Source organism: Muscardinus avellanarius (genome assembly GCF_963383645.1).
Source record: "Muscardinus avellanarius genome assembly, chromosome: 3".
In the NCBI taxonomy this organism is placed as follows: Eukaryota; Metazoa; Chordata; class Mammalia; order Rodentia; family Gliridae; genus Muscardinus; species Muscardinus avellanarius.
Window position 1 is genome coordinate 2,085,823 of NC_137788.1, and position 15,716 is coordinate 2,101,538.

Here is a 15,716-nt window from a genome sequence, read left to right on the forward strand (position 1 = left end):
CCGCAACTCAGGACTTGGTTTGTGCACCATCAGGAGACAGCGGGGTGGCCTCTGAGGCCCAGACTCCGGCACAGGCGCCCCCTGCCTGGCTGTAGCGAGAGCCGGCCGCCTGCCCTGGTCCCCACAGGCATCCAGCCTCTGTCTTCAGATAGCCCCAAGTAGGAGCAGGTGTGAGGCTGTCCCGCCTGCCCCCACGCTGGCTCCCGGTGATGAGGCTGTGCTGATTAGCGGCCCCACCTTAGCTGCATCACTGTTCTCTGCACACTGCGTTCTGGGAGCTGCACCAGGGTTTCCTCTGTACCAGGCAGATGCTAAGGAGCAGGAGTAGATGCCCGAGAGGGCCATGGGAGGGAGGCCCTGGTGAGCCCCCACCTCTGCCTTCCCCCCAGGACCCTACAGCTGCCCAGCATGTCCCAGCAGCACTCAGACAGCTCTTTGGAGGAGAAGCTCCTGGAATCCCGCTTCTACTCGGAGCTGCGGCTCGATGCGAACGGGAACCCCTTGTCCGGGATACCCATCGTCCGGAGCTCCCTGAGGGCCCGTACCAATGCCGCCTTTGAGCCCGAGGCCTCATCACCCCCAGGAAACCAAGAGCCGCGGCCCGTTGTCCTGAGCACCCAGAGTCCTGCAGCCCTCAAGATGGGCACCCAGCAGCTCATCCCCAAGGGCTTGGCTGTGGCCAGCAAGGCCAAGACCCCAGCCCGGCACCAGAGCTTCGGAGCAGCCGTGCTCAGCAAGGAGGCCGCACGGCGGGACCCCCGGCTCGTCTCGGCCCCCAGCTTCTCCTTGGATGACATGGACATGGACACGGGCTCTGGGGGAATGCTGCGGCGGAACCTGCGGAACCAATCCTACCGGGCGGCCATGAAGGGTCTGGAGAGCCCAGGCAGCAAGGGGGACTCTGTCCAGCTCAGCCCCAAGCTCCAAACTCTGGCGGAAGAGTCCAGTCAGTCTCCCACCCGGTGCCCGCCCAAAAATAAGGTAGGGCTGCCACCCGGGAAGTGGGTATGGGGTAGCGCTGCTGACGGCCCGGGAGCTGTAGGTCGGGGCGGCCTGAGTATCACCTCTCCCTCACCTCTGCCTGGGAGCATCTGCCACGTGGGGACCACTGTGTGTATTCTTGGTTATTTTTTTTTTTCTGTGTCAGCGGCCAGGCCATGAGCATAAACGTCTTACAGACATGGCGACTGAGGCTCAGAAAGGCCCCCAGGCTGCACATGGCCCTCCTGCCCCGCTGGACAGCAGAGCCTGGGAGGGACCGGCGCTCTCTGAGCCCAGGCAGGAGCTGGCTGTCTGATGACATGTTCAGCAAAGGCTTTGCTGCAGCAGCCAGCCTGGGCTGTCCCCCACAAGGGACTACCTGCGGACTCGGAAGGGTGGTGGCCAGGTGCCCAGCTGCCTGTAGCCCAGGGGAAGCCTGACCGTTCCCCTTGTCCCCACGTCCCTGTGGGCCTCAATGGCCCTGGGGCTGAGCAGGCAGTGTGCTCTTCCCTGGGCGGGAACACAGCCAGGATCTCAGGTCACCGAGGGGACAAAGAGGCTCCTAGTGATTCCTGGACCGGGTGTTTCTCACCCTGCAATGGTGGTTCCCCCGTGGCCGGGGCCTGGGCCTTTTTTGCAGCAGTCACGGAGCCGGAAGCTACGTTCAGGGAGAGAGGAGTAACACCTGGGCAGCGCCTGGCCGGGCCCCACTGGGAGGCTCTTCAGAGCGCCTGGCCCTGCTCGGTCTGCCCATGTGGGGGGTGGGTCTGGCAGGGGCTTTCTCCTCTTTCAAGCCTCTCCCAGGTGCCAGGTTGGCCCTGCCTGGGTGCTTTGCTAAGACTTGTACAGGATCGGGGTCATGGGAGGCCTCTGTGAATAGCTGGGGTGGGGCTTTGCAGCTGGGTGGCCCTGAGCGAGTTCTTGAACCTTCCTGAGCCTCAGCTTCCTATGTATAAGTAGAGATGACGGCCGGCCTGCCCGGTGGACTGGGGAGAACAGCGGCTGGCGGCACCCAGAGCCGCAGCAGGCACGGCGTCTGCAGGAAGGACGTGCTGGCCCGGCCTGTCTGCTCCCGGCCACCTCCTGTGCCCCGGCTCCTGCCTAGCCCCTGAGCTGCAGCCCAGCCTCGGGAGAAGCCGAGCCACTGTCAGATGGTGGCCACCTCCACACACATGGCCGCACCACAAGCCTCCCTTGGAGGCTGATGGTGGCCGAGGCAGGGTGTCCTCAGTGCCAGCTGGATCATGGCTGTTCCCTGCCAGGTCTCCCTGAGATGCCCAGACCCCGGAAACTGGCGGTGCCTTTGGGCCATGCAGCTTCTACCTCCTTGTGTCTGGAACAGCAGAGGTCTCGTCAGTAACCCACTCTCTGTGGTCCCACACTTGGCATACGCTTTCCAAGGACCCACTACACACCCGGTGCTGGGCACCAAGGGGGCATAGTGGGTGCAGTTTCCATCCTCACAGGGCTCCTGGGGCAGAGGGGTGCTGTGAAGCACCAGCAGCTGGCAGGGGGCATGGAGCAGAGCCTGGAGTGTTAAAGCAGTCAGGACAGGAGGGATGGAGGAGGGTGTCTGCAGAGACACCCACCCCCCTGTAGGAGGGGGCAGGCCGGGAGTGGTTGGGACTGGGAGTGCCCAGTAAGGAGAGCTTTCAGGCTCCAGCTGGTTCTGAGAAACCAGGGGTTCCTGGAGCCAGTGTACCTGTGGGACCGTGTGCTAGACAAGAAAGGTGGGCGGGCCCTGAGCGGGAAGCTGGGCGTGGGGACAGCCTGCCTTCCGCACCTCCTCCTTGGGCTCCGGGCCCTCCGCCACCACCGGGGCTGGACAGTGACTGGCTAGTGACCAGCTCTGCTGGGGTCTTGGTTTGAGCTGCCGCCCCGCCGCCCTCTGCAGCCACACCTGCCCACCTGGCTGCCCTGCCGGCCACTCTTGACCCCCAGGGTCTTCCAAGCATCCCATCCTGGCTAGCTCACCCCCCTCCTAGGCCTCCCTCCTGGACCTGCCCAGCCTTGGCCTCCTCCCGGTTGCACGGAGTCCCTGGCAGGACAGAGTAGCCGCAGACCACACACCTCTGCCCCCACTGACTGCTGGCTTTCTGTGTCTCACTTGCGCAGAGGACCCTGGGGCGGAAGCGTGCACACAAGGGCTCCTTCAAGGACGGTGAGTGGCTCCCTGAGGCGGAGGGCTGAGCTCTCGCACAATCCATTCTCACTCGGGCTGCCCCGGGGCACAGGTGGGGTGGGTCTGGTTCTGTGGCTCAGAAGACCTACTCAGCGGGATCCTTCTGAGGGTTGAGGTCCCAGTGGCTGATCTGTCTACAGAACCCTAAGGGATTCAGAGGGCTCCTGTGGGCTCCCCTCTGTGTTACCCTAAGAGAACAGAGTCCCACACTCATCCCAAGTACCCAGCAGGACTGAGGCCAGATCAGAAGGCACCAGCCCCAGGGGCTGCTCTGGCGGGACCTCCAAGGAGACCTGGTCGGTGTTGGGGGCTCAGGAGGGGTGAGCAGTGCTGACACCTGGCCTGTTGAGGGCAGAGCTGGCTGGCTGGTGGCAGTGAGATCTAGGCCCAGCCTTGGTCCCAGCAGGGATCTCCCTGGCAACTTTGGGGATGGTCACAGGAATGAGGACCTGGGCCTTCTCTGATATCATCACAGGGAAGACTGGCCCAAGAGTGACAGCAGTGCCCAAGTCTCAGGCCAAGCTCCCATCCCTTCCATCCCTGGGAGAGCTCAGAGGTGCCCTGAGCTGGGGAATCACTTGGCCCAAATCCTGCAGTGTGTGCAGCTCTTAGGGGTGGACCCAGCCTGGCCTCAGCCCCCCAGCCCCGCCCTGGGCCAGGCACAGCTGAGCCCTGCAGGGCTCTGATTAGCCAGGTTGGCCCTGGCCTGTAAGTGCCAAATTCTACACCGGGCTGCCTCCTGGGCTGGCCCCGCACGGCGTGGGAACCCGCTGGCCTGAGGGATGGAGGTCCTGGGGACCCTGCATGGCCTGTTGCGCTCAGGGGGCCTTTGGGGAGGGGCTCCTGCTCCTCCAAGCCCCCCGGACTTCAGATGACTCCCTCTCTCCAGACCCCGGGTTCTACCAGGAGATCCGGGAGCGGGGCCTAAACACCAGCCAAGAGTCCGACGATGACGTGCTGGACGAGCCCTCCAGCCCCGAGGGCACTCGGAAGATGGACACCACCATCGTGGTCAAGAGCTACCGGCCTGCCCAGGTCACCTGGAGCCAGCTCCCTGAGGTAGGGCCCGGATGGGGGGGGGCGGAGACAGCCAGGCCGGGGGGGTCAGGGGGACACTCCCCCTCCCTATCCTGTGACAGCCCAGCTCCTTAAAGAAGTGGAGCTCCTTTCCAGAATCTGCTGTGCTCCAGGCTGCCCGGGGGTAGGGTGTCCCCCTCGTGCCCAGCGCCCGGCACCTTCGGGTGGTACTGGAGGAGAGGCCAGCCATGGCACAGGAACTGGCCTTCTGTCGTCATGCCCGTGATGGGCCTCTGCTCAGGCATCCCTGAAGGACCCTGGGCCCCGGACCCACTCCCTGCGGCCCTCCCTCTGGAAGGCAGGGTGGTTCCAGGGTAGGGGCAGCAGGAGAGGCGAGTCACTCAGGCTCGGAGCTGGGCCCAGGCCCCCCTCCCCTTCCTTGTCTGAAAATGGCGGCCTGGGGGTGAGGGCTGGCCCTGGTTCATGGGGGACTGCTGAGAGGGCCACAGCTGGCTGCTGCAAACAGACTCCAGCCCCTGTTCCTGAGGCCATGGGTGTGGCAGGCCGTGGGGAGGGGGCCTGGCACCCTCTCAGCTCAGTACAATGGGGCTTCTTGTTTGCCATCCCTGTGGGGCTCAAGGGACCCTCCATGTCCCTGCCTGCTGTGGGGCCTCCCAGGGAGGGCCCAGCACTGGGTTGAAGGCAGGATAGCTGCCCTCCCTCATTTAGAAATGTCCAAAGGTAGCTGGGCGTGGTGGCACATGCTTGTAATCCCAGCATTTGAGAGGCTGAGACAGGAGGATCGTGGTTCATGGCCAGCCTCAGCTACTTAGTAAAGCCCTTGGCAACTCAGTGAGACCCTGTTTTAAAAATAAAGAATAAAAAAATAAAGAATTAAAAAAATAGGCCTGGGGATGCCGGGCGTGGTGGCACACACTTATAATCCCTGTGCTTGGGAGGCTGAGACAGGAGGATCGCACAGGTTTGAAGCCAGCCTCAGTTACTTAGTGAGGCTCTCAGCAACTTAGTGAGACCATGTTTCTAAATAAAATATACAATAGGTCTGGGAGTATAGCCCAGAGGTAGAAAGCCTTTGGGTTCCACCCTCAGCACCACAAAAAAAAAAGAAAACAAAATAGGGCTGGGGGTGTAGCATGGAGGTAGAATGCCCCTGGGTTCCATCCCCAGTACTACCAAAAAAAAAAAAAAATGTCCCAAAGTGTATGTATATTCCTCTCTGGGAGCTGGGTTGTGTGACCACCCCCTCCCCAGGCTGGGGTGACCCCAGCACACTGTACCCCAGTAACATTGCTAGATATTCAAACCCCCTGACCACCCCTAAGCTTGGCAAGGAGGCCTGGGGCTAGCCACTGTGGATGGCCTCTCTGCCGAGCCCAGTGAGAGGAGAGCCCAAATCGGGCGGCCCTGGGTCCTGTGAAGGTGGCATCCCACCCGCATGGCGGGCCAACCTGCCCTGGCCTGCTCTGCAGGAACAAGGCGTGCTCCAGCTCGCGGCAGCCCGCCAGCCTTGGGCCCTGAGGGGGCGGAGGCCTTGGGCGGTACCCGCGGCCTGGCTCCGTGTCACAGTACCTTCCCCGCAAGGTGCTGGCTCACCTGCCCAGGTGGTATCTGAGTCATGGCCCTGCCCGACTCTCCCTGGGTGGGCTCTGCACCTCTGCCCCAGGGCAGGTTTGGGGGACAAGATCCTCCCACCTGGCCTGTCCTTCTGGGTACCCTATCACTCTTCCTGGGCCGCCACAGAGAGGAAGACTATGTAGGGTCTTGGCCAGCTCACGGCCTGGCTTTGCTGAGCCGTGTGTGGCAGCTGCCAGGGTTCCAGTGGAGACACTCTGCCCAGACTTGCCTCCTGGGTCCTCCATGTTGGCCGTGGTTTAGGTGGGGGACAGAAGCGGGGACTTGGATTCCGGCTTCCAGAATGTGCAGCCCGTGACTCCCTGAGCCCGTATTTCCACAGGTGGTGGAGTCTGGCATCTTGGATAAGCTGTCTGTGGAGGAGCGCAAGAGGCAGGAGGTGAGGCTGCTGGGCAGGGGCTGCCCCCACTGCAGTGGACCACACAGCACCCTGGGAAGGGGGCGGGCCATCCTGACGGCCCCATCCCCCGGGGCTGCTCGCCCTGTCTACCTGCCTCCCGGCGCCCCAGCAAGGCTGCTCCGTCTGCCTCCCCACTGCAGGCCATCTTCGAGATCCTCACCTCCGAGTTCTCCTACCTGCACAGCCTGGGCATCCTGGTGGCCGAGTTCCTGCACTCCAGGAAGCTGCGGGAGACCATGACCCAGACTGAGCACCACCACCTGTTCTCCAACATCTTGGACGTGCTGGCTGCCAGTCAGAAGTGAGGCCCGCTCAGCCCTACCCACCACGGTCGCCTCGCCTGGGTCCCTGCCTGGGTCCCTGCCGCGTTCGCCTGGGTCCCTGCTTCTCCAGCACTGCCCGGGGAAGGCACCGTGGTGGCTTCAAGCCCTGGGCTGTGTCTGTGGATGGGACTTCCTGTAGCAGCTGCTGGTGCGATGCAGTGTGACACCCTCCAAGAGTCCTTGAGGCCACTGAGCGCTGTCCCTGGGGATGGGGTGGAGGCATCCTTGCCGTTCGTAAGAGGTGGAGCGCTTCTCATGGGCACAGTCTGGCCCCAAGACTGGGCACATTGCTGCACAGTACCAGGCATAGAGGGACACGTGGGTATGTGCCCAGGGCAACAGGGATCCGGGAGTGCTCACCCTGCTGCGAGGCAGCCTGGACTCACAGGTCATGTTCTGCCCGAAGTGTCCGGTGGCCGGGCTGGGGTCTGGTTGCAAAGCCTGGTGTGTGTGTGTTGGGGGGGGGGGGTAGGCAAGCAGCCTCAGGTCCCTGGGGGCACACGTGTGCCTCCCTGCCCGTGTGCACGTGTACATTTAATCCCTCCAAGGTCAGTCCGGCTGGCCCTCTGGTCAGTCCTGTGCTGCCCCTGTACCCTAGGAGACCCCAGGGCCTCCTGCAGCTCCCCAAGCCTCAGCCTCACTGCCAACCTGGTGAGGCTTGTGCCTGGGCCTGCCGGGGGGCCTGGGTGGGGTTGGGTCAGATGATTAGGTTGTGTGTTACCAGCTGGGCTTTTGGAAGTTAGAATTATCCCGTGAGCCCCCCCCCCCCCCCCCGCCAGTGTCTGCTTCCTGTGTTTTCCCCACCCCCAGGAAGTTTCAGGGCTGGGGGCGGGGGCAGAGTACAGAGGACCATCCTGTCTCTAGAGACAGGGGCTTCCTGTAGAGTTCCACTGACCCCTGTGGGAAACTCTCCACCTCAACCTGGAGTGGGAGGAGAGGGGACCTGGGGGCAGGTGCCCCTCAGAGCGCTGACCTCCCTCACCTCTGCAGACTCCTGTCCCCCCATTGTGCCCCCCCCCCCGCAGTGAGCAGCCTCTCTTTGCTCCTGGTCCCTGGACGCTTCGCACTGGCTCTAGCTGTCCCTGGGGAAGGGGGCTCTCTGAGCCCCCCCCCCAGCCTTTCACTGTAGCCTCCCCTGGGAAGAAGCACTATTTGGGGTCAGTGGCTAATGGCCAACTCTCCTAGATCTTTCTCAGAACCCTGGGACTTGCGCGGCCTGGTGGCCTGGCCTGACTGCCTGACCACACTTGGGCCGGCCCGTGTCCAGGCATCCGGGACCTCTGCTCTGCAGTCTCACGCAAGGGCTCTTCCCTGACCCCTGTCCTGTCCGCCAGCTTCCCACAGATGAAGGGCTCTCAGAATGTTCTCCTTGTAGGAAGTGGGGTCCCTGTATGGCTAGAGGGTTTGGCTGGCTGGGTCTTAAAGGACCCCTGCCCACATCTAAGCGGGGACAGGGCTTCTCAGATATGGAGGTCTGGCAGCCGGAGGACCTCCCGGTTCCTTGGTCAGAGGTGGACAGGGCCAGGGTATGGCACTTTGTGCATCTGCAAGACAGACTGCGGGCTCCAGCCGCCACCGTAAGAGGTCCAGCTAAGCCTAGGCCCCAGGCCAAGCTGGACAGGGCTCTCCTGCTTCCTCATGCTGGGCTAAGGCCTGGCTCCGGTCACCTCCAGGGAGTCCTGAGGGCCAGGGCTCGCCTCTCTGCTGTGGTCTGGGCCGCTCACTCAGAGCAGGCTGGGACTCACTGAAGGTGGACACTTTGGGCCAGCAGAGCCACCGAATTGCAGGACCTGTCCCTGGAGGGAGGTGGCCCTCACTCATCCCTCGGGGCCCCAGGGGCAGCCCTTCTGAGTGCCCAGGAGGCTGGGCATTTGTGTCTCTGTCCTTGAACTTATCCCAGGGGCAGGCATGGGGCTGGACACTGCCAGGAGAGACTACGTGAGTAGCTGATCGGCCCAGGTTTCCCTGGGAGGGTCGTGGCCTATGTCCACACTGCAGGGAGCCCGGCCCGCTCCATCTGAGAGCATCGGCTTGGGACCTGACCTGCTGCACGCATGCCGTGTGCAGCCTCCCGGAACTTAGCTTGGTTCCTGCAACATGTATGTAAGCGTGCATGTGTGTGTGTACATGTTTGTCTGCACATGTGTCTCTTTGCTGTGCGTGCGGGGCCCTGACCCCTGCCTCCACGCTAAGGTTCTTCGAGGCCCTGGAGCAGCGGCACAAGGCGCAGGTGTGCGTGGAGGACATCAGCGACATCCTGGAAGAACACGCGAAGAACCACTTCCACCCCTACGTCGCCTACTGCTCCAACGAGGTCTACCAGCAGCGCACGCTGCAGAAGCTGACGTGAGTGGGCCCTCGTGCTTGCAGTTTGGGTCTGGGGGCCTCGGGGCTTTACCAGCCGCTGGAGGGAGAGCCATGCCCTCTGTTGCAGGAACAGCAACGCCGCCTTTCGAGAGGTGCTGAAGGAGATTGAGAGGCGTCCGGCGTGCGGGGGCCTGCCCATGATTTCCTTCCTCATCCTCCCCATGCAGAGGGTGACGCGGCTGCCCCTGCTGACCGACGTGAGTCCCCGGCCCGGCTGGGCTGAGGGAGGGAGGCTGGGGCGCGCCCACCTTTAGGCCAGGCCCCCCTCGGGACCTCTTCCCCACACACACTTGCCGTGTCTATGTCCTTTGATCAGTTACCATGACACTCATAGGGTGGTGTGAATGTCATGGTCGCTTGTGGCTGACATTGTACTGGCTAGCCACCTACCTGTGCACAAGTTTGGACATGTCATATATATACCAGCGTGCCCTGGTACGCACACATGGCAGGAACCCAGCTAAGCTCCAACGAGCTTCACGAGAAGAGAACAGGGCACAGGGGATTTTTCAAGTCAGAGCGTTGGGCCCCTGCAACACTCGAGATGGGGGTGCCAGGGCCCTCCCCAGGCCAGCCTCCAGGCTGCAGGACAGTGGCCTCAGATGTGGGGCCTGGGTGGGGCTCCCATTCCCATCAGCTTGGCCTGCCCGAGCCCCTGGATGCGGAGGCTCATCAGGTGCTGGATGCACAGGCAGGAGCCCTCTGGAGTCTCCCAACCGCCCCCATATCCCCATCCTGTGCTGGGATTGATGGGGAGCCGCTGCCCTGTGCAGACCTCCCCAAGGACTTAGCGTCCTGCCTCTGCTGCCCCACAGACACTCTGCCTCAAGACGCAAGGCCATCCTGAGAGATACAAGGCCGCCAGCCAGGCGCTGAAAGCCATCAGCAAGGTCAGGTGGGGGCGGGGAGGTGGCCCCCAGCCTGGGCTCTGCCCCAAAGACCCCGGGTTCAGATTCCTCCCCCAAGCTTTGCACAGGCCTGATGGGGACCCGGGCCTGGAGCCAGTGGGATCCACACAGTCAGCCCACCACAAGGCTGGGACTAGACCCAGCCTCGCGCCCCTGGGAGGGGAGGGGGCGAGCCCAGGCAGCCAGGGGCTCGTGCTCGGTGGGCAGCTACCTGGTCTGGAATTACTCCTGTGCCCACGCCTGCAGCTGGTGAAACAGTGCAACGAGGGTGCCCACACCATGGAGCGCACGGAGCAGATATACACGCTGCACACACAGCTGGACTTCAGCAAGGTCAAGGTAGACGCTGTGCAGACTCCCTTCCCCTGACTCAGAAGTCTGGGGGTGGTGCCCTGGGGTCCCCCCCCCCAGCCTCAGTTTCCTGCATGGGAAAAGCATGCCTTGGGCAGCCCGCCCCCAGCAGCTCACAGCACACCTGCCTGGGGCTGAGTGGGTGGGCGGGCCTCTCTTACACCCCAGGATGGCATAAGCAGAGGGCAGGCCCAGTGGCAGACCTGGTCAGTGGCTCACCCCCTGACAAGCTGGGGGCAGGGCTTCACTGAGTATGGGCAGGGTGGGGGATCGAAGCCAGCCCAGATCTCAGATTCCCCACGAGGCTTCCACTCTGGGGAAGGGAGAGAATACTTCCAGCCTGGATGGCCCTGGGCTCCCTCCCAAGCAGGCAGGGCTTGGGCCTGGACTGTAGTACATCCCCCTGCGAACCACGACATGCCTCGTCCCCATGTGTCCAGGGGCCAGCGCCAGCGGCCACCCCTGAGAGTGGGCTGTTGGTGCTCCTGGTCCTGGTACCCTGTCCACTTGGCACCCCTCTGTCCAGTCAGAGGTGCCTTGCCCCGGATGACAGGTCACAGGCGGCCCAGTTCAGAGTCAGGTCTTGGGTGTCCTGCTGGGGAGGAGGCTTCTTGGGGTGGCTGCACGGAGGTGGTGTGGGGCCGATGACCCAGCCCATCTAGGCCACATGCTCAGTCCCTGTTCCTTTCCCATCCAGACACAGCAAGGGCCCGATCCCAGGCCTGGCTCACCCCCAGTGGGTTCTCATCCATGTGGTCTTGAAGCCAGTGCTAAAGGTGGCCCAGAGTGGGGAGGGCAGGCTGGTCCAGATGAGGAGACAGCAGGGCGAAGGCCTAGTGGGGGTTCTGGGGACTGAGTCCTCAGTGGGGTGAACATGGGCGCAGTTGGGGAGAGGGTGGGGCCAGGGCCTTGCATAGTACTCTGACCATTACCTCCCTCTGGAGTCTTTGGTCTCCGCCCCACTCCAGACAACCTAGCAGTAGGCCCCCAGGGTGGAGAGAGATCTGTCTGTAAGTCAGGGGCTGGACAGGCCCCTGGACATCAAAACAGGGCCATCCCCGGCAGGCAGGCTCGTCCCACTCAGGTGCCTGCCCCTGACCCAGCCTCATTCTTGGAGGCACGGAGTCTATAAATACCAGGAACGTGGTCCCTGGGGTCCAGGTAGTGCAGAGCCCACCCAGGCCTGGCCTCGCTCCTCAGCCCCGGGGAACGGTCAGCAGGTGCTGTGGGCCTGGCTGGGGCTCGGGGCTGCCCCGGGCAGTGAGCAGAATCAGGGCGCAGGGCCCAGTGCAGCCCAGACACATCTCGCCCCAGCCTCTGTCCAGCCCTAAGAACGCAGCCAGCATCACCCAGCCCGGGAGGCAGGATTGCCGCCTGCACCGTCCCCCTCGTCCTCTCCAGGGTCTGGCTCATCTCCCCTCTCTCCCCAGTCCCTCCCGCTCATCTCTTCCTCCCGCTGGCTGCTCAAACGCGGGGAGCTCTTCCTGTTGGAGGAAGCCGGGCTATTCAGAAAGATCGCCAGCCGGCCCACATGCTACCTGTTCCTGTTCAACGACGTCCTGATTGTCACCAAGAAAAAGAGGTGGGCCCTGAGATGCCGTCGGGGGACCTGAGCCACCGGCCTTGGCATTTAGCACGCCAAGTGCCATCTGGCATGGCCACGTGGCTCCTGCCACACGCAGGGCTTCCTCTTGCAGGCCAGGGTCGCAGACCCTGGCTGTGCTGACCCGCAAGCGCGTGGCCTCTACCTCTGGGCTGGAGGGGAGGGTCTTGGGGCCCTGTGTGCAGCAGCCTGGCTCCAACTCAGCCCGAGAGCCCCCACTGACAGCCATGTCCCCGCAGCGAGGAAAGCTACCTGGTCCAGAATTACGCCCAGCTGGAGCACATCCAGGTCCGAAAGCTGGAGCCCTCGGAGCCTTCTCTGCCAGGGGGCGGCAACCGCGGCTCCTCCGTGCCCCACCCCTTCCAGGTGACCCTGCTGCGTAACAGCGAGGGCCGCCAGGAGCAGATCCTGCTGTCCTCCGACTCCGCGTAAGCCTGGGGTGGGGCTCCCTGGGACGCTGGGGCCGGTGCAGAGACTGTGTCCCTGCCCAGTGACCAGGAAGGGGGGAGGCTTAAGGAGAAAATGAGGCAGGGATGAGGGTGTGGTGGGGTTGGCGAGGAAGCGTTATTATTGACATGGTGATGTTTAGGCCAAAACTCCCAAGAGGGGAAAGGTGAGATGGTGGACACACTGGGAGGAATGCTCAGCGGGGTCAAAGCTGTGCAAAGGCTCTGAGGCAGGGTATCCAGCACAGTGAGCTGGGAGAGCGGGGCAGGTCAGGATAATGGAGGTGTATCTGGTGCACAGGGCAGGTGTGGCACTGCACGGGGCTCACAGGAGCCCTCTGGCCTCACTCACGTGCTCTCTGACCTCCAGGAGTGACCGGGCCCGGTGGATCACGGCACTCACCTACAAGGAGCGCCAGTGGCAGAGCCCCACCAACAAAGGAGGTGAGCGTGGCCAGGGCTCCAGGACAGCGCCACCTTTGCCTGGGGGTCGGAGCGGGCCGGGAGGAGGAAAGGGCGGTGCTGTCCAGCCTTGGTTCACACAGCCTGCGCTGGCTGCTGGCTCAGGTGCTAGGCCTGGGCACCAGTACCCGTGTCTCCCTGTTGTTGGTCCCTCTCAGAAGGCCCTAGAGCAGGGGGAAACTGAGGCCATAGGCAGAACAGGCTGATGCATAGATCTGTCATGGCTGGCTCTGCCTTGCCCTGTTCCTTTGGGGGTGGGAGCACCTCTGCCCAAGCTGGGTGCTTTGGCCTTGAAGGCATCCTGGGGCCTGTGGAAGACCCTCCTCGGGTGACTGGAGCCTCTAGACTGTCTGCAGAGGCTGTCGGGAGGTGGAGCCCTGTCTGCCTTGGGGCCACAGGGTGCGCCGGGTCCAGCCCTCCCTGGACTGACCGGCTGCTGACTTCTCGCCCCCAGAGCTGCCGCAGGTGGAGATCACCAAGGCCTACTTCGCCAAGCAGGCGGATGAGATCACGCTGCAGCAGGCAGACGTGGTACTGGTCCTGCAGGAGGAGACCGGTGAGCACTTGTGGCCCGGGGACAGTGAGCACAGGCTCAGTGTGGGCTTCAGGGGACAGAGGGGTGGGGGCTGGGCACTGTGCCCGGTGCTGAGTCCCACCCAGGTGAGGGCGTGGAGTGAGGGTGCCTTCCCATGGCTGCCTCATCTTCCCTCCTTCAGAGGAGGCCTCTGTCCCCAGGTTACCACTCAAAGGCAAGCTCTTGTCCCTCTGCCCCAGGAGGGGAGGCAGGGTCCCAGCACGGGGCCTGGGGGAAGGCCAGCACCCTTCTTGGTCTCAGCTCCTGGGAGGGCCAGGCGCCTGTGTGGCCTTCCAAGGCTTCTTGGACACCGCAGTGTGGGTGCTGGAGTGCCCGGGCCCTCTGCTCAGCTCCCCCTCTATGTCCACTCAGGCTGGCTCTACGGCGAGAGGCTTCGCGACGGGGAGACGGGCTGGTTCCCCGAGGACTTTGCCCGCTGCATCACCAGCCGCGTGGCCGTGGAGGGCAACGTGCGCAGGATGGAGCGGCTGCGGGTGGAGACAGATGTGTAGCCCCAGCCGCGCATCTCGAGAGCGCAGCCTCGGCCCTGATCAGAAGGTGGCCCTGCCTGGCTCCAAGCTGTGCGGCAGGATTGTCCCCAGGACTCTAAAGTAGCTCCCCCCTGTGGCTGGGCCCTCTGCTCCCGACGCTGGGCAGAAGGAAGCTCCGAGGAAGCCGAGGCAAGCTCGCGGGCCAGTGCTGACCACAGCTCTGACCCCAGGACGGGTCCAGGGAAGAGCCCAGCCTCTCCCCCAGCTCCTGGCCACCGCACCCAAAGGGCAGCCGCACCCAGGGAGATGGAGACAGAGACTGTGCCATCAGCGGGGAAGGCAGCCCCCTCCTGCCCCCAGGCAGGTCAGGAAGGGCCTTGAGGACCCAGGGCTGTTATGCCCATGCTTCAAGAGGACAGCGCCGGGAGGTGACCTGCAGTGCCGGCAGGGAAACTGTGACTTTGAGGTTTTTAAATGACATTAAAGTATTTCTCTAAAGCCTGGATTTATACAGTGAGTCTAAGCCCAGGCAAAGGCCACAGCCACACGTGTCCAGTGGAATTCCCAAGGTGCCATGGGCTGTTCGGGTCACCCCATGCTCCTCCTGGGCTCTTTCTGGCCCCTCTGTCCACTAGCTGGAGAGTCGTGGGCAGGACTTTTGGCTCCTGCTCGCGTGACAAGGGCCCAGGATAACAACAGCCAGGGCTTAGGGCAGCCACAGGCTCTGGGGACCCAGACTCCACAGGGGCCCACTAGGGAACCCTGTGGGTGGGAGGCAGCCCCAGCCTCTCAAGTAGGAGAGGCCTGAGGCTAGCCGGGCTGGGGAGGATGTCCCCCGCCCCTGGGAAGCTCTCACTGACCCTCCCGCACCCCAGTCTTTCCCAGCACTTTGGGTGGACCGGTCTCCGGGTGCCGGCTCTAACACAGGCTCAAGAGTCTGCCCCGACCCCACGGGGGCCCCTGGCTTCTGTAGGAAAGTTCCAGGCACATCTCCCCAGGTGCAAATAGTGTTGCTGGGCACCACGTCCACCCTGCCAGCCTGGGACAGCTACAGGAGCGGGTGGGGACGGCCATGGGGCTGGGGGGTGGGGCTCTGCACCAGAAGGAAGGGCCAGCTCCTCCCCTGTGGACCGGCAGCTGCAGGGCCAAGTCCAGTCTTAGCCTGGTCAGGACCATCCTAGGTGGGGGCTCAGGTCAGAGGTCACACTGAGGGATGGGGAGGGCATAGGCTCACAGAAAGAGCCTGGGTCTGGACAAGAGGTCCTGCGGAGGACTCTCCTTCCACATCCCCTCGGCTGGGGAGGGAGGCCAGCACAGGGCAGGGCTGCCTAGCCGCCCTTCCTCCCGTCCAGCTGTGTGAGCCCCGTGGCTGCAGATGGGGAAACGGAGGCCCGAGGACCTTCTAGCAGCTGCTGCTTCTAATGACACCAGCCAGCTCCTGTGAGCCATGCCCAGGGAAGCCGAGCGGGCCCAACACAGCTGCCCGGTGCCAGCCTGCTGAGGGCCCTGCCAGAGGGGACACCTCTGGATGTTCCATCTTCAAGGCAGGGCGTGAGGACTGTAGTCAGCCCTTTCCCAAAACCCCTGGCCGGGCCTCGGAGATGAGAGCGTCTCAGCCCTTTTGTCTCAGCAAACCTGTGCCCAGCCCTGAGTGGGCACAGTGTAGACCCTGGCTGGGTCTGGACAGGTGCCTGCCTCATCTCCCAGAGGAGGAAGGAGAGCTGTTTGCAAGGATCGAGGAAGCAGGGTGTGATGGCCACGCCAGCGGCCAGATGCCGGCCAGCCATCCAGCATGCTTCAGGTACTGGCCATCACTGGCCACAGTGTGTGCCTCGACCCCCTCCACACCGGGCCCTGCGAGCTGCGGCCCCGTGTCCCTGGGCATGGTTCACGTAAAGGCGTGCTCACACGACCACGTTCTTCTCTCCCGCTCAGCCCGGCCGCTCTGCACATCGGGC

At 63.6% G+C, this 15,716-nt stretch overlaps 1 protein-coding gene across 1 annotated transcript; it reads left to right on the forward strand.

The window, feature by feature from the left end:
• Nucleotides 1-408: 408 nt before the first annotated feature.
• Nucleotides 409-13,779, forward strand: ARHGEF16 (Rho guanine nucleotide exchange factor 16; the record flags this gene model as incomplete). Its single annotated transcript, XM_080690826.1, has 14 exons — nt 409-981; nt 3,097-3,142; nt 4,053-4,222; nt 6,156-6,212; nt 6,374-6,534; nt 8,750-8,902; nt 8,991-9,120; nt 9,739-9,813; nt 10,078-10,170; nt 11,613-11,764; nt 12,025-12,213; nt 12,602-12,675; nt 13,148-13,249; nt 13,640-13,779. The coding sequence occupies 14 exons, from the start codon at nt 409-411 to the stop codon at nt 13,777-13,779; spliced, it is 2,115 nt and encodes a 704-aa protein (XP_080546952.1).
• Between the last annotated feature and the right edge of the window lie 1,937 nt (nt 13,780-15,716).